At 30.9% G+C, this 24,258-nt stretch overlaps 3 protein-coding genes across 5 annotated transcripts; 2 read left to right on the forward strand and 1 right to left on the reverse strand.

Moving 5' to 3' along the window:
• Positions 1 to 7,096: 7,096 nt before the first annotated feature.
• Positions 7,097 to 8,547, forward strand: LOC113869688. Its single transcript, XM_027506138.1, has 3 exons — positions 7,097 to 7,717; positions 7,812 to 7,984; positions 8,084 to 8,547. The coding sequence occupies exons 1-3, from the start codon at positions 7,160 to 7,162 to the stop codon at positions 8,211 to 8,213; spliced, it is 861 nt and encodes a 286-aa protein (XP_027361939.1). The 5' UTR covers positions 7,097 to 7,159; the 3' UTR covers positions 8,214 to 8,547.
• Positions 8,548 to 11,492: 2,945 nt separating this feature from the next.
• On the forward strand, positions 11,493 to 15,528 carry LOC113868666 (RNA-binding protein 34). Of its 3 annotated transcripts, none has more exons than XR_003505408.1 (7): positions 11,493 to 12,347; positions 12,443 to 12,501; positions 12,846 to 12,915; positions 13,031 to 13,156; positions 13,246 to 13,374; positions 14,248 to 15,002; positions 15,098 to 15,452. XR_003505408.1 is itself a non-coding variant. In XM_027504466.1 (7 exons), the coding sequence occupies exons 1-7, from the start codon at positions 11,625 to 11,627 to the stop codon at positions 14,752 to 14,754; spliced, it is 1,536 nt and encodes a 511-aa protein (XP_027360267.1). In that variant the 5' UTR covers positions 11,493 to 11,624; the 3' UTR covers positions 14,755 to 15,206. The 3 variants fall into 3 exon arrangements, 2 of the variants coding, with proteins under 2 accessions (XP_027360267.1, XP_027360266.1); XM_027504466.1 differs by having other exon boundaries at positions 14,248 to 14,345; positions 14,424 to 15,206; XM_027504465.1 differs by having other exon boundaries at positions 14,248 to 15,528.
• Positions 15,529 to 17,121: 1,593 nt separating this feature from the next.
• Positions 17,122 to 19,617, reverse strand: LOC113868667 (uncharacterized membrane protein At4g09580-like). The gene is made up of 4 exons (XM_027504467.1): positions 19,227 to 19,617; positions 17,826 to 18,096; positions 17,582 to 17,752; positions 17,122 to 17,348 (listed from the first exon to the last, which is right to left on the reverse strand). The coding sequence occupies exons 1-4, from the start codon at positions 19,430 to 19,432 to the stop codon at positions 17,223 to 17,225; spliced, it is 774 nt and encodes a 257-aa protein (XP_027360268.1). The 5' UTR covers positions 19,433 to 19,617; the 3' UTR covers positions 17,122 to 17,222.
• Positions 19,618 to 24,258: the final 4,641 nt, after the last annotated feature.

The raw sequence follows: 24,258 nt of genomic DNA on the forward strand, positions 1-24,258 counted from the left end.
TCATTACATATTATATTAACATTTGATGTATTACTAATATATTTTTTTTCAATAAAATTACATGTTAATGTAACATATTATACTATTAGTACAGACTCACATATTTGCATCAATGAATTAATTTTAAAAAAAACATTAATAAAGAATAATTTAATACCAATATGTTAATTTATGATAAATTTTTTATAAGAATTAGCTAATTTACAATATATATAACCCTTATTTAACATAAATAGCGCAAATTAAGAATTTTATTATTATTATTGAGTCATATAAAAGATTATTTTTACACGATCCATCTAAGTTAATTGTTTGTCTGATTTTTTAACATACATCATAAGTTAATATAGGTGGCATAATTTAATTAAACATTTGTTAATTAAGTCAATAAAATAACAGTCAGGACTAAAAAGCAAAAACTTTAAAAAGTTAAAAATATATTAAAAGATTTTCCAGAACTTAAAAATAGGATTTATTTTATTTGCATATACTGAAAACAAAACTAATCAAAAAAAGAAAGAAAGAACTAGAGATTTTTGCTGGGGCCAATGCAGATGAACTGTTCCGCACGCAAAATTGAATGCCAAACGTTGTGATTATGATGAATAAAACGATTGAAATCGTTTACCCGTTCCCCCTCCCTCTTGCTCTTTTAATTAAAAATAATACGTGATTAAAAACATTTTTATTTCTCTTATTTATTAATATTTTTGTTGGCATAAGTTTTTACTCAAAGAAGAAGCAACTAACATATAACATTTATAAGATAAATAAAATTATTTTAAAGTTATAGGACTAACTTAACTTATTTGATCAAATAGTTATTTCATATTTCAATAAATTCTAGCACCTTTTAAAGTGTTGCTTTTTATTTTTACCCTCACAATTTAATTAAAATTCTTCATTTACTTATTTTTATTTTTTTTATGTTTAGAAGTTGCTAGCATTCTTTGTCACACACACGCGTCTTGTTATCAATGTCGTTCAATAATATCCATTATCCAAACACACTATTCATCAATAAATTATAGGACACTTAACTTGACTGACTCTTCTTCCATTTCAACTCCGCATCTTGTTTAGTCTCTACTACGACAACCCGCATACAACACAAAGCCCTTCATTATAGTATAGAAAACTAGATTTTTGTTTGTTCAAAAACGGTGTTCCGTGGGATATATATATATATATATATATATATATATATATATATATATATTTGTGTGTTAGGTAACGACCAATAGTTACGGTGTGAACTACAGAAAATACCATGCCACCAGTGGCTGGAAATATTATGTATTAAGCAGGTTTTGTTTATTTACTATTTTGACACGAAGCCACTTCTATTATTCTATTGTGATGGTAAACGTTTCTTAAGAGGTGATGCAAAAGGGAATTGACTTGGAAAAAATAATAGCTGCTGAAGTGATGTGGCCATCGTGGAAAATTTCCCCTTTTCTCGTAATCTTAATTGAAAGCTCGTAAAAATGAGCGAACTATGTATTTAGTCCAATGTGGGGTCTCAATCCTAAGTTACATCTTTCAATTGCGATGGCTCGTTGCTTTGCAACTGTCAAGGACTACCCTGCCAACTTCCCGTGATCTGCTCGTTACAGTGTTTTTTATTCAATGAAAAAAAAAATGGAGAAATAATTATCTTATTTAATTTTTAAGGAGAGGATAATAATAATAAGAAGAAAAATTTATTTCTAATTACAGATCAAATTATTTTCTTTAATGACTTTTTTAAAACATTGAATTTTATTAATATAATTGTGGAATAAAATAGTATATTCATGAAATTTAACATATTAAAAAAATTATTAAACAGGATAGCTAATATTTAAGCTTTTTTTAAAGTGACTTGATATCCACTTGTAATAATAATAAGGAAATAAACTAAAATTTTAGAGCAATTTGTATAATCTAAAAAGGTATAAATATTTTTTATTTCATTCAAAACCTTAACTATCGGAGGAAAGCCTGAAATAAGTAAACCGAATTTAACTTGCACTTATCATTTCTTTCCGTCTAAATTTATAAATTGCACGAGATAAAATTTTAAAATTCTTCCTTTCTCCTTTTTTTTTTTTTACTATTATTTTCCTCCAATCAAACCAGGATACTAGTTGATTAATAGGACAATGAAAAGTTATTAATACATGATATTATTCAGTCTACCCTTATAAGACCATGTTTAATTTTCATTAATTTATATTAATTTCATACACTTTTTATCTTAATTTAAAATTTTAATACACTGTATTAATAAAAATAATAAAAATAAATTTAAATTTAAATCTCTATTTTTATTTTAAAAATCTGATCTCTTTAATTTTAATTTATTTAATGTAAAAAAATTCATTATGATTAATAAAAATATTTAATTGTTAATTCATAAAATTGATGGAATTTTAAAAAAATATATAATATATCTTTAATTCTTATCTTATTTTGTTAATTTAATAATATCTGCGTAATATTAAAAAAAAAAACTAATTATCTATGAACAAAAGATTGCACCTTTAGGTAAGGAGATTAATGCATCTTTCATCTAGATGGTATGCACAAAAATACAATTATACAAAAAGTAATATCCGAAAACTTTCATTGTGTTTTTTCGTTAAAAAAAATTATCATCCAAACCTAACTCTTTTCAAAGCCCAGATAAATGGGCTTTTTGAGCCCAACTTCGTCGCCACTATCGATCACAGTTACAATAACCTAAATGCTGCCTTAGCCCCAAAAATAAGAATTTAAGAAATAAAAACCCAAATCCTAATACAACGACACAACAATTACTAGATAGCCTAATCGTAGAGCATCGACCCAAACAAATTTCGTAGAGCATTGTTGTTTTTCTTTTCATCAACAAAAATATCATTCATTCGCTGAATACACATGAAAAGTTTTCATAGACTAAAGCTTTATTTAATTTACGTTGTTAAAGGGAAAAAAAATAAGAAAATGTTTTTAAGAGACTCTTAAAAATATATAAAAAGAATCTAATCTTCGTCTTCTCACATGCATTTTCTTCTTTCTTTTCTTTTCTTTTCTGGTCTTCTTATCTTCATCTATTTCTAAAAAGGAGCTCAAAATTGTAGCATAACTCATTAATAGATTTTCATTCACGCTAAGAAATCGGGCATTCACAAGTCCATTGAAACCCTTTTCTTTTCTCAGCAGATCAACTGGAGGCATCCTTTTGAAATGCCCAAACAAGTTGAGAGCTTGGAAAAATCCGTTTCCATAAACTAAGGTTTGAAACCTTGGGTCCATGGACAAGTACAGATATCTCCTGGAGTAGAATATCAACAAAGATCCACAAGTAAGAGCTCTTGCAAATACATAACATTAAACGGTAAACTTAAAACATACCATTAATCCAAAAACCAAAATAAAGGCATTTTATTTTTCCTTTTAGCCTGACTGCAGTTTGCACCGATTCAAGCATTCTATGTGTAGTGCAAGTGATGGTCGAATTACCAAAAAATACACTTTTTTTTTAAATTTAATTTAAAAAAAAAAATACAAACAAACATGCTCTCAACCTTTAAATTAATTATAAACTTTTTTTTTTTCGCTCAATCCATCACGCTTTTCCTTTAATTTAATTGGATCGACCTAACTTATTCAAGTGTATATTAATAATTCAAATTAAACTTTGAACATTAGAAAAATAATAGAAGCTTAAACTTTTATTTAAAAACACAAATAAAAAGGAAGCTTTTTTATGCATCTGATGAAGTTTAAAATGAGTTGAGCCGATTAAGCTTTTATTTTAACCCATTAATTTTTTATATTTTAATTTTCAAACGTTGATCATATAAATTATTTTTCACTAAATATATTTAATTAAATTTTATCAAATAGGTTATGGAAGAAGAAAGGACGATGATAGTAAAAATTTAAAAATTATTGACTGTTGTTTAAAAATTTATAAACAAACATAAAAGGAGTGAATTAAAATTAAACGAGACACAAATAAAATAGAAGATCAACGTAAAACAAAAAATTAAAAAAGTAAATAACTAAAGCACTAAATTATCTATTTTTTAAGTGGTAAATCGGATGCATTTACTTGCTATTTTAAGATTAATAATATTTTTATAGGAGTTGTGAAATCAACGTAAAAGGAAGAGATGAAAACAAATAAATTAACATTAAAATATAATAAAAAAGTTCAAATAGAATATTAAAAAAAAAGAGAGAGATCACGTGAGATCACGTGCGGGAGGGAATACACGTGTTACCCAAATAGAGAGATCACATGGAATGGATGGGCCTTGGGGGTTCGTTTTCCAAAGCAAGCTAGATGCACTGCATGTTTATTGCAAAAAGGGTCGGTGACTAATCAATTTTTTAGTGTACTCTTTTTGTCAGTGTATTTTAAATAAGAAATTTAAAATAAAAATTTTATTTAAATTGTAAAAATTATATCAGATTTGTACATTCATTATGGCTTTTTAAAAAAGGTGTTATTTTAAGTTTTTTAACTGAGAGTCGCAAGTAAGTATAGATAACTAGTTTCTAACTTATTAAAAACTAAAAATAAAAATTTAATTTATACATTAAAATAAATCAAATTTTAAATTTAAATTTATCTTAATTATTTTTTAAAATTAAATTTGATTTGTTTATATATTCTTTTTTACAATTTATTATTTATTTAATATTTAGTAAATATTTTTGTACTAAAAATTCAAACAAAATAACAATAAATTATAGTTTATCTACATAATGTAACTTAAGGTTAAATATAAAATTTTTATTATAAAAAATATTATTTTAAAATCATAACCACTTATTTAAAATATAATTTTAAAAAATAAAAATTATTTAAATATGTATATACATGCAAATTATTCATAAATTATTAATTTTAAGTTTATAAAACTTAAATTTGACTCATTTAAATAACTGAGCCAGATCTCAATTAATTTATTTATTTAAATAAATAAAAATATAGTCAAACATTTAGTAATTTATATATAACTCAATTTATTTATATTATTGTTCTTAAAATATTAATTAATATTTATTTTAAATTTAATTTAAAAGTTATTTTGGCTTAAAAAGTTCATTTTACCTCTTAAGATTATTAGCGAGGTATTTTAATTATTTTATCTTTTGAAATTAATATTTTTTAGACTAACTTAAATTAATAATAACAACTTTACAGTGAGTTGAACTCAATCTCTAGTTTAGTAGGTTAGCTTATTAGACAAGAATTAAAAAAATTATGAAACTATTATTATTATTACTCATAAAATATTTAAAATATAAACCATTAAATAATAAAATACTTATTAGCTGGATTTTTCATTAATTATTACGAATAATCACTTAAACTCGGGCCCAAATTAATTTTACAGATAAATATTTTATCAGTTACGAATGTTAAAAAATAAATAAAAAATCTAATTCCAATTATGATCCCTTGCTCAAAATCAGCGTGACAAAGGAGATCAACCTTCTCCTCTCAAGTGTGTTTAGTGTTTCATAAGGAAATTAACCTTTTCCTTCTAAGTTGACCTTTTCAACTCAATTTGTCTCCATATGATAAAAGAATTCATGTCCTCTCAAGTGGGTGACTTTCATTGCACAAGGCTACAGTTTTAAATTCAATCATTGATGTATGTTAAAATATATTATGTAATAAAATTTAATATTATATTTATAACATTTTAATAGATAAGATTTAATTCAGTGAAAATGTTACCGCAAAATATCTGTTTCCAAAGACAAAACCATCTTAGCTAGAAAACCATTGGAGAACGTTGGAAAGCAATCCTATTCGTACCATTTCTGGGTTACTGTCTCTGGGCTCCGGGATTTATTTAACCCAAAAAAGGAGGAAGAAAATACCTTTTTACCCACAAATACAACAACCACACCATGAATCTCCCACTTTTCTGTCATTTTCTATATTTATTGCAAGTTTCTTCACTCCTCTGTCCGCGCAAATTCTATGTTCATGTTCAGGAGGAGGAATTCAATCTTTTAACGGCTGCTTCATTGATTATATTAAGGTTTAATTATACTTTTCTTTCTTTAGTTTTATTTATTTATAATTTTATTTTTTAGGTTAATTAAGTCTAATTTTTTTAAATTTGTGTAATTTAGTCATTTTTATTAATTTTCTATTTAAATTCTTTAAATTATTATTTTTTGTCTAAATATTTGATAAATCTATTATATAAAATAAAATTTCTATATGTGAGATAAAAATTTAAAGGAAAAGGTTGAATTTTATTTGTATTTTGAATGAAATTTGATGTTTGGCTTAGTGTGGTTTGAGAGAAAAGAAGTTCAATTAGGTGGAAGAAACCAGCATTTTATATCAGCGATTAAAGATTCGAAAAAACAATTCACAAACACAAAATAAAAAGAACAAACTCTTAGCATTTGTTCAAAGTTAGAAGCACATTGACAATTCAACACGTCAGTCTCCTTCACATGATCAAAAAGTGAATAAAGCTTGTAATACGCACTTTGCAAATCGTAAAGTGCATAGTCTCACTTCACCTGATCACGCCATTATCTACGTGGCGTAATATCTACACTTAATCACAGTTCAGCCACTTCCCGTGAATCCATTTTTCAGCGACTCCCTCCCACAGAAAGGTATCTTGTCTAAACCTTAGAACCCTCTACCACCTGTAATTTTAATCAATTTATTAATCACTATATCAATTATAAAACACTATCATCTTACTTTATTAACACTCTTCCGATGATAAAATTTAAGCCAGAAATAGAATAAAACGGATTTTTTTTTTCATAATCAACTTATGTCACAAAGCTCTTTTATATGAATGATTGAACTAATAACAATGATATCGAAACTTCATATGAAACATTCATTATTTCTTTAATCTTAAATTAATAAATTAATAAAAGGACATTAGTGAAAAATAGTACTAAACAGCACCTCCTCCTCCGGGAGTGCATGTGCACCCAGGACGCGTGTCGTAATCCAGTGGCCACTTAGGTCAACCCTTTCAGCGCATCCAACGGCCGAGATTCGACTATAAATTACATACTCTTTACCCATCACCACCCCAAACATAAAGGGTCTCTTTGAACATTTCTTTAGAAGTGAGGTGGTGATCGCTCTTTACGCACTCAACCTTCTCAGTCATAAAAGGCTACGACTATGAGAGCTTCTCTCATACGAACCGGTTCGGTTCCGGTCCTGAATCCGGTCCTTCCCGGTTCACCACGCGTCTCCCTCACGCGCCAAGCCTCCTTCGCCGGCGACAGGAACCACGTTCAATCGCCTAGGCTTTCAATGCATTTCCACTCCAACCACCGCAAGGACACGCCGCCGAACGGGATAAACAGAGCGTCAACGGGAGGCGCGATGATTCGGTCCGCGAGCGAGGATTTCGGCGTTCGCCAGAATCCGAATCGAAGCCAATCCCGCTCTTTTCCGCGGATCATACCCGACGAAGAGGAATTCCTTTCCGACGGCGAAGGTAGAACCGCTCTACGCAAGCCACTCCACGTCAGAGTCCAGCCGGAGAGCCGAATTCCGGTGGAAGAACTAGGATTCGGGAACGGATCCAGCGAAGGCGGCGATCACGGCACCGCAACCGTAACCGGCGGGAACGGCGGTGAGAGGATTAAAATCGGCGCGTACTACGCGGAAATGTTGAAGTCAAACCCGACGGACTCGCTTCTGCTGAGAAATTACGCCAAATTTCTTCACGAGGTGTGTCGACTGTCAAATAGTTTCACAAACGACAATCGTTCAATTAATCTCTCAGAAAAAATAAAATCATTGATTTGAATTTGGACGGATGCAGGTGGAAAAAGACACGGCGAAAGCAGAGGAATATTACGGAAGAGCAATTCTAGCAAATCCAAGCGATGGCGAGCTTCTTTCGCTGTACGGGAAATTGATATGGGAAACGGAGAGAGACGGAAAGAGAGCCAAATCTTATTTCGATCAAGCAATTCATGTTGCTCCTGATGATTGGTATATATTAATCTTAATTTAACGTTTTTTCTGCAACCGAACAGGAAATAAGTAATAACAATAATAAATTAATAATTGTTTGTTTCTTTTTATGTGTAGTACGGTACTGGGATCCTATGCCCATTTCACGTGGGAAGCGGAGGAGGAGGAAGAAGAAGAAGAAGAAGAAGAAGCTGATGACGGAGAAATGAAGATGAATACGGCGACGGGGATGATCGCTGCTTTTTAATAGAAATGTAGTTCATGGGGTTTGTGAAGGCCACCTGTGTGTTTATAGTTCTAACTGGCATTGAATGTGAAGGTTACACTACACGATAACAATAAATGGTCTCTTCTCTTTTGTTTGATGTGTCTAACTGTGAGCTCCTAAAAGAGGCCCTACCTTAGAAGATGAGAGAATGAAAGCGAAACCTTTGTGTCTTTTACTTTCCTTCTTGTTCCTTCAACTTGCTGTACCATGTAACTTTCTTTGTACATGTAACTCTTTGCAGTATTTAGTTAAGGATACGAAGTTGTAACATTTTGTTAAATAATGCACTGCCAATTTTCGTTACGCTGCTATTTAATTACATCGATTCAATGTAGATAGACAGACAGTTACGCTGGGTTCATGTTCATGTTTCTCTTGATTTTGTAAATCAGCTATCGTATGGTAACACAAAATAACTATCTTTATCTTTTTCTGTAGCTTAAATCCATTGTTTAAGGTTAATTTGTCTGAACTCTAACTACTCTATTGAATCTGGTAAAACTGCTACTTTGATGTGGTGAAATTAATGTTTTTGTTAGAAATTGAAAGGAAGTTTTGTGCTATTAATTTTTTCATTTTATACATTCTTATTTTTAGAAGAGAAAAATACTATCATACAACTCAATGATTTGAGGGAAAGCATGGTTTTCTACTTTTAGCAGAAAGTTGCTACAGTTAACTTCTTTGTGCGTGGGTGTGCGCATGTTAAAACTACTGTTTTGTTAATCACTCAGCGCTGTTTTGAGCATAATGAGCGTGAGTAACCACGACTCCCTAGCTGAAGTACAAATTCAAATTAATTTTGGATTGGGTAGGATAGCAACATGCCTATCAAACATCGATTAATTACGATTAAATCATGGCCCATCTTTTCCACAATAGAACAGAAAATATCTAATCACAACTACAATGGATTAATATAAGACCATAGCATCCTTTTTGAAAAATATCTGCCTTTAGGTTTATCAATTCAGCTCTCCTTTCATTACATACAAAAATAAAGTGCAGCCATAACGAAAATTATTATGGTTTTCCGATCTTTTAATTTGTCGCGTATCATTTCCTGTGGGCAAGGGGAATGATATATATCCAATATAATGGATGACAATCCACGCACACTGGTTTATTTCTCACTCGCATCTCTGACGCTATTTGATAATAACGTGCATAATTTTTTTCAATAATTGAAGGAAAATATCATATAGTTAATTGTGATATATTTCTTCGTCACATCTTAAAAAAAAACGTCTTTACTATGATATTTAATTTGTTTCAGAAATTACAATTTTCTATCTGCGAAACAAACACTTAAACAATCTTTTTTACACCAACTTACAGTGGGTGTGCTGTGCTGTATTCTGAGTATCTTTGGTACTCTCATTCAGTGTTTTTTGCTGTTTCAACAAAAAATAATCTGAGTTTTAATTTTTTTAAGACATTTATCTAATTATTATAACTTTTTAAACGTGTTTTCAATTGAAAATTTCGTACAAAACACAGACGATGAGCCCTCCCTTTTTTTTCAGGGGTCTATCCTACTTACACGGATTACCTGGAAATTTTTTTATTAAGAATAAATGACCCTTAAGTAAGATACTGTTGCAGTTTCGTATTTAGCCACTAATAAACTAGCTTGCTTTCTTTTCTTTGTGCTCTTCATTTGCCTTACATACTGTAATAGGATAATGGGATTAATAACTCAACAGATAATTAGCACTTGGTTACGAATTAAATCTCTCAGCCAATAATATGTAATTTATGACCAATATAAGTTAATACTTATCAAATAGATTCATTTTTATATAAAACGCTACCCTATGTAATGTGTTTAAGGTTAACTAGAAACTGGAAACTTTTACAACCACCATGCGTAACATTGGAGGAATTTTAAGTTCGACATGTGCACAAATTTTTATGCTAATTGACCAAAATTTTAAGTCTGATACGTAGGCATATCTAAAAACTAATACTCCTAAATAAAATGCAAGTTATTTTTATTAAATATAACTTAATTGAAAAGTTATTCTACCACAAAACAGAAAAAAAAAATAGTAATTAGGAACCCTAAACCTTAAATCCTAAAAGAATTATTAATATAAAACGACATTTTAGAAATTAGAAAGAAAACAAAAGAAAAAAATTATCAGCCTGCAATAATATATTAACAATTAAATTATTTTAAACTTTCTTTTAGTTAAAATATAGTAATTTAAACATTAAATTTAAGTTAAAATATGAGGAAATAAAAAATTTTATTCTCAAACTCTAATTCAACATCTTAAAACTTTCTCTAAATTTAGATAATTTTTTTTTAATTTTACTCATTTAAAACTATTTCACATAACAGTTTTATCACTTTTTTTTCAAATAGAAAATTTAATTAAATTAAAATCACACACAAATTAAAATAAGTTAACTAAAAATATAATTAAACTTAAAAAACTAACTAGATGATGAAATTATTTTCGATCCCTTTATGATATTTAAAATTTAAACTAATTTAAAAACATGATAGTTAAAATTTTCCTTACCAACTGACAGTTCCTTATTTCATTAATTTGTTCACATTTATAAATATTAATTTTTATTTTTAATCCGTACACTTTAATATATCCATTATTTAAATTTCTTCAATTTTAATGACTCATTTAAAATTTTTAATTATTTAAATTAATTTCTTACCTCAAAATTTAATAAAATATATAAAAAAACACGATGCACATATAATATCTTATTAGTTTATACAATTTTATAAAGTAAAAATACATAAAATAATTAATAAAAATAAAACTACTATATTTTCTATATTATTTTTATTTAAATATTTTATATATTTATATTTTGTTAATTTATATAAAATAATAATATGTTATACTTGTGTGTCTTTATTAATTATCAAATGATATTTTAAAATGAAAGACTCAATTTGAAGAATTTTTGTAAAAATTAAATATGATTAATTGAAATTGAAAAAAGTACATATATATATATATATATATGTTTCTATGAATTTGTATGAACTAATATTATATAATATTTTTATTAATTATTAAATGTGAATAATTAAAATAAAAAATTTAATATAAATAATCAATATTAATATAAATTAAAATTAAAAACAGTATAATTAAACTTCCATTTTATTAATAAATAACCAGGACATTTGGTAGAAAAATAAAGGAAATGGTTTTCATAATAAGATGGTAATATTTGTGTTTTAAAAGGTTTTATTTCTATTTATGTGAAAATAGTTTTGAAGTTTCCTACGTGTCAATTGCATGCCCTTCCCTCCTTCCTTAAACCGATTCTAGGGTTTCTGCCAAATTCTCTCTCTCTCTCTCTCCGAACAATTCTTTCATTGATTTCCGATTCCTCCCATTCAACTCACTAATGGGCAAGAAGAAACCCAAGGATCCGCAACAAACTACCCAAACCGACGACGTTTCATCCCCTTCCAGCATTTTCAACAAGCTCTTCGGCAACGCGCCGGAACAGTCCACCGCAACCCCCGCCGCTTCTCTATTTTCCGATGACAACCCCTTTCGTAGAAAGCCTCCACAACCTGCTCCGGCTTCCAACTCAACCAATCACACTCTGAGCCCTAACAACGTTGTCTCTGGGAACCGCGATTCCAGCGACGAGAAAAAGAGGAAAAGGAAAAAGGAGAAAAACCCCATCTTCGATTCCGATTCCGTTGTCGACGTGTCGGAGAAGAAGAGGAAACAAGGTTTCGATGAAAGGGTAGGGGAAGGGGAAAAAAAGCTTAATGTGGGTGCGGGAGAAATTGAGAAGGGCAAGGAGGGGAAGAAAAAGAGGAAAAGGGATGAACTTGAGAAAGAGTGGGAGGAAAGGAAGTATGGGCCAGTGGAGGGAGGGGAGGAATTTGAAAAGGAAAAAATTGGGAGTAAAACTGTTGGGAGCAAGAGGAAGACTTTGGATAATCCAGCTGATATGTTGGTGTCAAAAGAGGGTTTTGATGATGAGGATAAGCTTTTGAGGACTATTTTTGTTGGGAATTTGCCTCTCAAGGTGAAAAAGAAGACTCTATTGAAGGAGTTTAAGAAATTTGGTGAGGTTGATTCTGTGAGGATCCGTTCTGTTCCAATACAAGATGTAGGTGTTCCCTTTGTTGTGTTTTGTACTATTTAGGTTTCAATATTTTTTGTCGGATGCTAACTTCATGCTTGTTTATTTTGGTGATGAGCCAGACCAAGAAACCTAGAAAGGGGGCAATCCTTGCGAAGAAAATAAATGATGCTGCTGATAGGTAATGTTTCTGAACTGAATAATTACCGAGCTATAACTTCTCAGGAATATTGTTAATTGTTTGTGGAGAATGCACTTATTTGTACATATCTTTTGATTCCATGAATTCATTGCAAAGTAGAGCCTTGCTTGATTTGGGCAAAATAGTCATTATGCTTTTTATTTAATGCTTTTTAAGGAGAGCTATACAAATTCCTTCCATGTATTTCATTTTGCACATAGATTTTGTTTTTTCTTCCTGTGATCAAGTGACTTGTGGACAGTCTCACATGAATACATTTTTTTGTGTGTTTGTAAAGGAACCTTTTTCAGGCATTTCTAATTGACATAAACTGTGTTTTGCAGTGTTCATGCTTACATTGTTTTCAAAACCGAGCAATCTGCTCAGGCTTCTTTGTCCCACAACATGACGATGGTATGCCCTTGTTACTCTAAGTTTGGTTGAATCTAATAATATGTGTTTGCCTTGTAGTTTTGGTGAAGGGTTGCAGTTGACAGTTTTATGATATTGTTTAATAATCTGGCTGTAGGTTGAAGGAAATCACATTCGTGTTGATAGGGCATGCCCACCCCGCAAAAAGCATAAAGGGGAGAGTGCTCCACTTTATGATAGTAAGAGAACTGTTTTTGTGGGCAACCTTCCATTTGATGTGAAGGTGTGTTTTCCGTAAATAGTTTTTTGATTGAGGTCATAAAATTGCATCAATGTTGTCTAATGGATCTAACATGTGATCCTTTTCTGTAGGATGAAGAGCTTTATCAGTTATTTTGTGGTATATCCAATCTGGAATCAAGTATAGAAGCTGTTAGAGTTGTTCGAGATCCTCATCTTAATGTTGGGAAGGGCATTGCCTATGTGCTGTTTAAAACAAGGGTATGCTGTTTTGTCCCTGAATAGTTACATTTAGATTTAAGTTCTTACTATAGGCTCTTTTACATATTTAGCTCAAACATGTTACAATTTATGTTGTTGTGTGCATCTCTTTGGGTGGTGAAACTACTGGGTCTATTTGTGGTTGATAAGACCATAAAGGCCTCATATTTCACGAAGAAACCATTTTATTTGAATGATATGTAACTACGTATGAGACTGAACTGAAGTGCCCTAACAGTTAGGCTGCATTTTGTACTTTTTAAGTCCTCATGATTTGAAATTTTGATTTAGGCCCTCTGTAAACCCATGTCTGATTACTTAAGTGGAGAAAGCAAAAAATTGATTTTTCAATTAGGAGGATGCAAAAATTGCATGAGAAAAACTGGTTGCTTATTGCTAAATTAGCATAATTTAAATGGCATGTATCATTTTATAATTGAATCCAGGTGGTGGCTTTTAATTGGCTTACATAGCTTAAGTCAGATAACTCGGTTGAAGATTGTTGACCTTGAGTTTGGCTTGGACGTTTAAATGCTTATTTATTTGTGGATACTGTTTGATGTTTAAACATTTCATCTTAATGGTTCTTTTTTTTGTCCAACTCTGGGAGATGTCCTACAAAAGGAGCATTTTGGGTTAGGATATGTTGATGGCTTTTTTTAATGCAACTTCTGAAGGTATTGCATAATATCAGTGTTGGTGTTCAAAATAGTGTTTGACTGGATAAGTTTGAGACATGTTGTTAGGTTGTTATTAAAGGAAATGTTATCACATGCAAAAAATGGTATAAAGAATGTTAAAACTTCTTTCCATGTCTTATCCTCTGGAACTCTGCCTATAAATATTTATTAAAGCTGTGTCGTGTGAATGCAGGAAGCCGCTAAATTTCTTGTTAAGAAACGGAACTTGAAGCTTCGAGACCGAGAATTGAGGCTTTGTCATGCCAAAGCTGATGCTACCCCATCTAAGAGGCCCAGTCATGCCAAAGCTGATGCTACCCAATCTAAGAGGCCCAGTCATGCCAAAGCTGATGCTACCCAATCTAAGAGGCCCAACTCATTGCCAACGGAAACTCCACCTGCAAAGAAGTTGTCTGTGGATCCTAGGTCTCCTTCAAGCAGTAAGAACAACTCAAACAGAAAAACTAATGCTTCTTATCAGGGTCTGCGTGCAAGTAAATCCAACGTCCCCAAGAAAATTCCTGGAGGAGAAAAACCAAAAGAGCGCAATATGAAAAGACCAGCAGTAGCTGCCAGAAAGGTTAAAGCAAAGTCGGTGAAGGAGAGTGGTCTACCAAAACAAGCAGGGGTAAAACGCAAGCTTGATAATCGTACTCCCAATAGCTCCTTACGAAATAAGAAAGCCAGAAAGAACAGGTAGCATGTTTCTTATGGTATAAGGGATTAATAAGCCCTGGTTACTGGTTAGAATTTGCTAGTTGTAATGGCTGATGAGAGGATGTGTGCACATGGAGAAAAAAATTGCTGATACTGGCATGGTTTTATAGCAAATGGGACATTTCAGTGTTCTCAGTTAATTGCTTCTAAGGGGACTTAAAAAATTAGTCACATTTGGTGGCGAACGAAGAGAGTTTAGAAATCAGTGGAGAAAGGGATCCATATTCACTCGTACGTTTAAATTCTTTTTACATTATCGTCTCACTTTATTTTATTTTCAATTTGATTTGTAATACTATTAGTTTATAGTATGATTTTGTTGGTAGGTTATATGTAAGTTCCACTATAAGGCCTTGTCAAGGCTTGTGGCATTTTCTCCCTTGGAATGGAGCATCATCGTCAATTCTTTCTCCCGAACTTTTGGTTCTCAAGAATGTTGACTAGTTTAGCTGCTCGATTGAGGCTTCAATTTATCCATTACTATTTCCTCTTTTATGTACTTAGTAAAGCGTCCTGTAATTCGTTTTTATTTTGGTTGGAAGGTTTCGTTTTGGGAGTTCGAAGTTGAGGGTTTTTAGGGGTAATCGTTTTCTTTGCATTACGATGTTATGTTTTTCTTCTTTTTTTGTACAATTTAATATGACGATGAATTCAGATGAATTTAATCCTACTCATCAGTTTATTACTTCTAGGTAATAGAGATGGACCGTAAAAAAAATTAGAAAATCTCATCTTCGAAACCTAAAGTAGTAGTGTTACGTTACTTCTATCTTTTAGTCACTTACCAATCCAAAGAGAGGAATAAGTAGAGTTAAGCCCCTTTCCTTTCCCTTCCTTTCCTTTTTTCCGATACACGCCAGGAATCCGTGTCACACCTGCGACTCTTGTGCATGAAGCGTAGGTTTCATTACTTGGATAGACATGACATTGTAAAACGAAACACTCGGCGGGACTTTGTTCAGAGAAAATGAAAGTATAACTAATGTGAACCTAAATGAGGGAGAAGATCCTGTTTAAATTTTCAGTGCAGGGTATTGTGAGATGACGGGAGGATCGTGGGTGTTACTGTGCTAACAGCTGCTTAGCTTTATGAGTGAGTGGTTGAAGGGAAAATACAGTAATAATTGATGTTAGCTTACCCTATTATTCGCTTCTACAAACTCATCTTCCCAGTCAAAGACAACTCAAGTGGCCTACTGTTCCTTTCATGATTTTGGGATAGGAAAATGTTTCTTGTCCATCTAAAGTGGGACATCTTTTGCTATCCCCTTTGGTTTTGAAGAGTATTGTTTTTAGATGTGTGTTTATGAAAAGGACAAAAAAGAGAGAGTAATAATCACATACGGTATTAATTTTCAAATTGTTGGATTGTTTCTTCAATCCAGTAACCGGAGATGATTAAATCACTTTTTAATATAAGTAACAGTAGCTTATTTAGACTTATTTATTGAAGAGATGATTTGTCATGTCATTTTAAATATAGAATCGTTCCTTGTCCAAGCAATTGTTGCTTCAAAACTACAAATCAGCAAAAAGTTGGGGGGGGGGGGTGTTCTCGGTAGTTGGTGACTTGTGACAAGATTAGACCATAAATTTGCTTAAATAATTGAAGGTAGAAAGAAGTGACGCGTTATTGAAGAATTCACGTAAAAGATAATAAATTGTAATTTAAATAACTTCTAATAGTTCCACTAGTTAGAGAAAGCGTACTTTTTGAAAGCAATACAAAATGCTTAGTGATCTTGTGCTTCACGAAGCCCTTCGAGCTGCTGCTCAAATCTGGGGATTTTCCAAAAGGTATGTATTGTGAGAATAAAATGTTTCACAATTTCATATTTGCGAGGATGTCTATATAAGATCAATTTAGAAGCGAAATCTGCATTGGACTTGGGTTTCCCTTGTTATGATCTCTTATTCTTGATGAAAGAAAGAGGACAGTGATGGTGATGAGTTGCTGTTGATGATGGTTCAATAACTCGGCCTGAGTAGAAAGAAACGCTGTCATTCTTGTTATTATGCCAGAATATGCTGTCGGCAGGAGCTATTTCTCTTAGTGGGTATAACATTGTAAAACGAAACAAATGAAAATGAAAGTAAAGTTGATGTGCACCCAAATGATCGGAAAAATCAGGAACACATTTTGATTAAATCATTGTGTATGTTAAAAAACATGAACAAGCAACTACTATTTAATAAGCATATGTTTTACACATCAACTTATGAATCATGTACATAACTAATTCAGCCAAACGTCATTTTTGGCCACTGGCATAGAACCATCAATCATATGATTGCTTTGAATTACTGCAGCACTTCACAATAAATCCATTAGCAGAGAACCACAATGCAATTTTTTCTTCCTTTTTTTTGGAGATATGTACAAATACTGAATTGGTATTAGGTGTCACTAGAACAAGGGCCTCGTTTCCAAGATTCTTGGCTTCTGAAATGCTATGATTCGTTCTTGCTCATTAGTGTGGGTGTTACTGAAACAACACCAATGAGAAACAAAGTAGCAATTGAGTTAAAATCATAGAGATCCCCCACGGATTGTAAGTCTCCAAGAGCTAATCCAGCCTGCATAAGAAAAAGAGAAACTCAAACACACGCAAAGTGGCATTTGAAATTCTTATGATTCCTTATTAAGTTGTTTAATGATTAAAAAGATTAAATGCATATCGAGAGTATTACTTTGATGTTATCATAGGATAACGCTGAAAGTCGTTGACTAAGATTTCCAGTATTCTGTGAAAAACTCACTACATGCAGAAACTCGTGCCAAAAGAAAAAGTATATTGTTAGCTACATACCCTGACAGTGACATATGCAGCAGGTATGAGTCCAATGACAGTTCCCATGAAGAAAATATGATAAGGAACATCCACAATTGGTGAAGCAAAATTAATAAATGTGTTGGGCAGCGTCGGAGTCAGTCTCAGAAAGAGCATGTAGTTCAACAAACTCTTTCTTCTTTTCGCCACCTGGAGGTTAAAAGTACAAATTGATTTCTCTATTTTTTAATTAAATCCAATATGGTGGGAAGTTGAAATAAACCTGGGTTTGAAAGAATTTCAACTTTTCAGGCCAGAGAGAAGAAAGAAGAGGTCTTCCAATCAGTTTTGACAGGAAATAACATGAAGAAGCTCCTGCTGTGGCAGTAAATACAACCAAAGCCACACCTTTAAAGACTCCAAAGAGTGCTCCCGCAAGCAATGACATGAATACAGTCCCTGGAATCATGAAAGTCTGCATGAAAATATAAACCACGCAGTATCCCACCAAGACTTGTGCAGTGTAGTCACTTGTATAGCTCTCAAGGTTATCTCTACAAAAATAAAGAAAAGATAGATAAAGCATTGGACAATTTATATTGCCAACATTGTGTTCTGCATTCATATAATCCACTACATTTCCCTTTCTACAAAAGCACAAATTGACACAAAATAAGAGAGATTATGTAAACATATTGAAATGAAAAGCAAAGCCAGTAGACTGTCTTAAACATAATAAATCTCATCATTTAATGGCTCCCACTGTAGATTAAATTATTGGGGAATCGTATCTGGGTTTTGTTAAATGTGGTCAAAATTTTGAAGACTTGGCATCAGATAGTCTCTTTTCGGCTCCATTTAACCACCTCAATTGGTATTTAAGTATCAGGCCAAATATATAATCATATGAGCAGTGGTCTAGCAAGGGGGAAGCCATGGTGAGTAACATTGACAATGAACTCCTCTTTTGAAGCCTACATCCTTGATGCAAAACGCAATGGAATCATAAAAAACATAGCACTTGGTTCTATGCACAACGGGTTAAGACTTGGTTGGTGATGCAATTATTTTTTCAATTGCATGGATGGTATAATAGTTTGAACCTAGGACCACCTGCAAGCCACACACAAAGCTGACACTAATGGATGCCCTACCATTATAGGCCGTGGGCCTTCAACTAACATACACTTGCAAGTAAAGACGCCATCTTTTTTACTCAAAGCATACCCTTCAACTAACAACAACAGCAGAATAACCCTAAAATAACTCTCACTTCAACTTGCCCTTTTCCTTTTACACTGTGGGATCTCTTTCCCAACCAGTTACCTTTTCAGATCTGTTGTTCCAAGTCATATTTTATCCCTCTGCACAACATTCCCAAAAGTTGGTTTTGTGCAATTATCATTATTTCACAGAAATTACGGTTCTGGGTCAGATTCATTCCAAGGAACAAACCAAACTGATAATAACCAGGACGTTTATTTAAAGAGTAATCACATTTGCAACAAATTAACCATCACAAAATTGATAAATCAGCTTGTACCAAAAGTACAATAATAAAACAACAGAAAATAGAGGGAAAAAAAAGTTGATGGTTTTCATCACAACAAGCAATAACGAGGTAAAGGTGGTTTTTTTTTTTTTTTGTTATTCACGAAAAAGAGGTTTGGTCGTTGAACATTACCGTAGGAGTTGAAGGTCTTGGAGGGTGCGCGGAAGCTTGAGGAAGCTGTAATCCGAATCGGGCATGGTGAGGTACACACAGAGAAGACCCACCACAAAAAGCATGGCCACCATTGAAGCCACCGTGGCTTCCCAAAAGCTCAACGGGAACTTTGATGGCGGTGGCAAAGGTTGCTCCACCACTTTGGTTTCACCCTCCTTCCCCATCTCTCCTTCGTTGAGGGAACAAGGGTCCTTCCTTGCTTCTCTTCTCCGCTTTACCTTCAGGAGAGAAACCAAATACACAAAGGGTTTCTACACAGACAAAGAATATTGGTGGTTGGAGTATATATCTCGGACTAAAAAGCAACCAATCAACAAACTCATCTTTTTGTATTAAATTGAAAAAACACACAATCACATGATTTTTTAATATTTCTTCTAAGGCGTTATAAATTGTTATTGTTATTTAATCTTGAGTGCAAAATTATTTAGTATAATTCCCATCAAAACATATTATATATTTTTTATAATTAATTAATTATACTGAAAGTATATTTTTACCACTAATTATCATGTAAATTAATAGTTATTGACAATTCATGACAATATAAGAAAATTACAATGTCAATATATTTAAATCAATTCTTATTTTATTTATAAAAAAACTTTAATAATATTTTTTAGAATTTGAAATATCAAATACACAATTTTTTAAAAGCGACGCAGGAATATTTAATTGAATATTCGTAGGATAAAAAGGTTACAAAAAATGGGGATTTATATTTATATTGTGCAGGTGAATGGCGTGGGTCCCATAACCACTGGCCAGCGTATTAATTGATTTATGCGGTTTTTGATTAAAATTGTAACGACGTAGATGATGGGACGCATTAGGCACGTGGGAGTGTGAACATTGATTATTGCCAAACATCCAGTGCGCCCTCGGTAATGTGCTTTTCTGGCTGTTCCACGCAAAACCTCAACTCTTGTCTCTTTGCTCCAACATTTTTCTATTTCCTTTTAAGATATAATTTTTTAAGTTCAAAATCAAATGCTTTTTTAATTGTTTCCAAATTTTCAAAAAATTTGTTCTTAAAAAAAATTTAAAGAATAATTTATTAAACCGTACAAGCGTTTGGTGGGACGTATTATAACCATTAAAACGTAAGACATTAATTAATAAATAATAATTTTACATTAATATATAATAAATTAAGCATTTATCATAAAAAGTTATTTGAGTCACGTAATGTTCTTAAAAGAAAATATATACAAAGCACAGTTGAAATTTTGAAAAATACAAAAAGGAATGCAAAATTATAAAATAAAAGAAAAACAAAATGAAAAGGTATATTCTGGATTTTATTCGACATGCTCAATCCCATTGATTTTGTTTGAAGTCCTTATTTCTCCGTCAAAGATTCTTTGTTGAAGAATCCTAACATTTTAGTTAGAGCAGAGACCATAATTTACAGTAAAACAAAATAGAAAAGACTTCAACAACGTTGCCGAATCGAGGGATCCTTTTGTAATTTTATGTGTGTTAATTTAGAAGGAGAGACAAAAAGAAAGAAAATCTTTTTAATCTTCTTAGGGTTCTCTCAAATTATTTTTTTTATAAGGAGGTAGTGATTTTATGGGTTTTTTTTTTATATATTTGAGGACATTAGCATTGCAATTTTAAATTTATTCTTTTTAATTGTTATATACTGTTGTAATATTATTGTGATTTATTATTTTTGATGATATATACTATTTTTCACAACTTTTTATCGTTTAATATTTTTTAAATTATAAAAGTGTGAATAAAAACTGTTAAATTAATGGTGAAATTTATAAATTTTTATAATTTGTAATAAATTTTATTCAATAACAAAGTGTGTTTATAAGAATATATTAAATAATTTGTTTTTAATAATTTTTATTATATAAATAATGTTGGGCATTTTTTTTTTATGAATGACGTTGAACATTTTAATCAATGATATTTAGAAAAAATAATAATCTTAACATTGTTTTTATTTATCTATTACTCACTCTTTAACATTTGTATGTTAGATGACTCTGTCATGTACGTATTCTTTGATTCATTTATATAATATTAAAAAAATAACTTAAGTTTATATGTACATAATACATACATAATTGGGTTTAATTGTTTATTATCATGTAATGTCTTAGTTGGAAGTTAGTATGATCAAATCAATTTTCAACAAGGATACGATATATCATAAAGTATTTTTTTTATTTCTTTAACATCTGTATGTATTAATTTGACTATTAACATAAAAATAAATATTAAAGCGGTCCGGTTGAATCCATATTTGTGTTTAACTTGTTGAGAGTTGTTTCACAAAATTGTCTATGGTATAAGTTTATTTAATCGTTTCTTCCATTAATGATTAAAAAATAAAAATAAAACATTTTAATGTGATAGCATGAAAGTTTATCCCATAGTACATTAAAATTAAATCCTATCCATCTTGTACTTTTAATATAGAAAAAAAAAATGCTGCTTTCAAGTTTCAATCATGATTGGGGTCCTTCCACTTGGACAATAATTCAAACATATAGAATAAGATCCGGTCGATGAAATCGACTCTTTCAAGATTTAGCGGTTAAAACGAAGCAACGATAGCAACCGCGAATTTTCGTTATCTTTGTGGCTTTTTTATACGTAGATAGACCCTAGACGTTTCCACTAAGGTCACTTAATTTACGCGTGTCGTGTCCCTACTCACAAAAATATTTACGAGATTTTATAACGTACACTTTACTTTACTCGTCTTTCAGAAACATTGTGGCAAAAATATACTCTTTATATTTTAAAATTAATTTTTTTTATTTAACTTATTTATTTATTCAGTTTAATATTCTAATTTTATTTTAGTTTTTAAATATTTTTCATTTGCTTTAATCTTTTATTTTTTTTAATTTGTTCTAATACTATTTCTATCTAAATTTAATAATAATAATAAAAAATCCGAATAACAATGCTTTGGGCTATATATATAACTATTACAACATTTTAAATTATTATTGAAAATGTTTTTAATTGCATGCAAATCATTTCTAATTAACTATCCATTCTTACTTTATTTTACATTTTAAACACTTCACAAATATTGGAATTTTATTATTATTGGCCAAGTATCATACCTTGATCTTTGTTGTTGTTAATTATCTTTATTATAAACTCATGTTTATATCAAATATCAAAACATCCATCCTATGAAACAAAAATTGAAGCACAGTTAAAACAAACTGGCAAACAAGCTAGTGTAGCAGACATGATTAAATAAAAATATTAAAAACTGAAATAAAATTTAAAATTGATTTGGATGATCAATTTGCATATAACGAAAAAGTAAAAACCAAAACAAAACCTAAATAAAAATAAATGATAAAAATTATAATTTTACCAAAAAAATATTTTAACTAATTACATCTTTAAACATATCTCAATTGTGAGTGTTAATATGTAGTAACTTTTTTTTAAGTAATACATTAATAAACTATGCCTTTAATAATTTTTAAGAAGATTCAAATTATAATTTATTAACATATATATTTTTTTAAAAAGTAAATATATATCAAGGAATCCTAATATTTAGATACCATGCTGTACTGGGATGCAAACTATCAGCAGTGAAAAAATAAAAGGCAAATTCATATAAAAAAAAAAAACTACAGACATTAAGGCTCTAGAAGAAAACTTATAGACTATAGTAAGCCCTTGTCCATTGTGATTGTTAAAAATAAAATAAAAAAATTACCCAGCCTAATTTGCAGTGTTGGGCTTAGGTTCTCAGTTATAGAAGAAAAAGTTTGTATTTTTACCATTTCTGCATGAGATTTTTTGCCAGCTCTACTGTTTTATATCACTGGGTCTGAAATTAGCATAGCCATGACAGATGACAAGTTTGGTTATATATTCTTTTTAGTTTCGTAATTATTATTTAAATTTCTATCAAACTTCTAAACACTCTTATCCCATATCACAAATTAAGTCATTTCTTAAAAATTTACTTTCTTTTTATTTATTTGGTCAAAATATTTTATTTTATTTTTATTGTGCATAGAGTGGAATGCGATATATATATTTTTTCATTGAATATGATTGTCAAAATTGTTATTTGCAGAACCCTGCTATCATGGGCTAGGTTGGCTAACTTGCCCATTCCCACTTCTGGCCTATCCTATAGTCCGGTTTACGTGGTTGACAAGGTGTGTTATATAGCTACCTTACAAAAATCAAATGATATAATGATTATTTGAATTGACACCTTGAAGTAAAATGACATCTTAATGCATGCTTGATTTCGATTATTTTTTGAAATGTCTTTTATTTTAAACTTTCAATAAAATTTCAACTATAAAAATTCAAAATATAAATAGAACTATTCTCTTCGAGTCCAAAAACATACTGTCCCTCTTTTACTATAAAATACAAATACCAATTTTTTTTGCGTCGTAACAAATAATATATATATTTTGGGTCTGATAGCAAGTAACAATTCAAACAGGCACTGAAATTAGCCTCCCACTGCGTCATGGGACCATAGTCTTAGGCCAGGGCTAGCCCATTGATCTTAATTATTTTTTGTTTTTTACATCTACAGGCCCGAATATTAAAGTCAACAGCAGAATGCACCATGGCACTTACCCCGCCAACATCAATGGCTGTGGCTGGCATTGAATTTCAACGAACTAAAAGATGTTGACCTTTGATTGCATAAAAGTCAACCACTCAACTTGTGTACCAATATTTGCTGCGTCAGCAACAAACCTCTCAATGTTTTATAAACTTTTCGAACACCGCTTGAGTTTTGACATTACTTCAACCAACATAAAACAAGTTGTATAACACTATGCTTCTCTGTTACACCTCCTTTATTGAATGTCCCTGTTCCAATAGTAAACTAATCCCTTTCTATTGTCAAATGACGAATAAAATTGGAATACCACATTTTCAACTACGTACGACTATTGAGTATGATATACTACATAAATATAAATAGTTTTAAAAATAAGTTACGGATATGACGATG

The sequence above is a fragment of the Abrus precatorius genome, unplaced genomic scaffold (genome assembly GCF_003935025.1).
Source record: "Abrus precatorius isolate BTA unplaced genomic scaffold, Abrus_2018 Scaffold6, whole genome shotgun sequence".
Lineage (NCBI taxonomy): Eukaryota > Viridiplantae > Streptophyta > Magnoliopsida > Fabales > Fabaceae > Abrus > Abrus precatorius.

Bases quoted from the DNA above. Each gene is read 5' to 3' on its own strand.
- LOC113868667 (XM_027504467.1), bottom strand. From the start codon at position 19,432: ATGGGGAAGGAGGGTGAAACCAAAGTGGTGGAGCAACCTTTGCCACCG. The intron at 18,097-19,226 runs GTAATGTTCAAC...TTATTTTTGTAG, and splicing joins CAAGACCTTCAACTCCTACG to AGATAACCTTGAGAGCTATA. The intron at 17,753-17,825 runs GTTTATTTCAAC...TTTAACCTCCAG, and splicing joins TGAAATTCTTTCAAACCCAG to GTGGCGAAAAGAAGAAAGAG.
- LOC113869688 (XM_027506138.1), top strand. From the start codon at position 7,160: ATGAGAGCTTCTCTCATACGAACCGGTTCGGTTCCGGTCCTGAATCCG. The intron at 7,718-7,811 runs GTGTGTCGACTG...GGACGGATGCAG, and splicing joins ACGCCAAATTTCTTCACGAG to GTGGAAAAAGACACGGCGAA. The intron at 7,985-8,083 runs GTATATATTAAT...TTTTATGTGTAG, and splicing joins CATGTTGCTCCTGATGATTG to TACGGTACTGGGATCCTATG.
- LOC113868666 (XM_027504465.1), top strand. From the start codon at position 11,625: ATGGGCAAGAAGAAACCCAAGGATCCGCAACAAACTACCCAAACCGAC. The intron at 12,348-12,442 runs GTAGGTGTTCCC...GTGATGAGCCAG, and splicing joins GTTCTGTTCCAATACAAGAT to ACCAAGAAACCTAGAAAGGG. The intron at 13,157-13,245 runs GTGTGTTTTCCG...CCTTTTCTGTAG, and splicing joins ACCTTCCATTTGATGTGAAG to GATGAAGAGCTTTATCAGTT.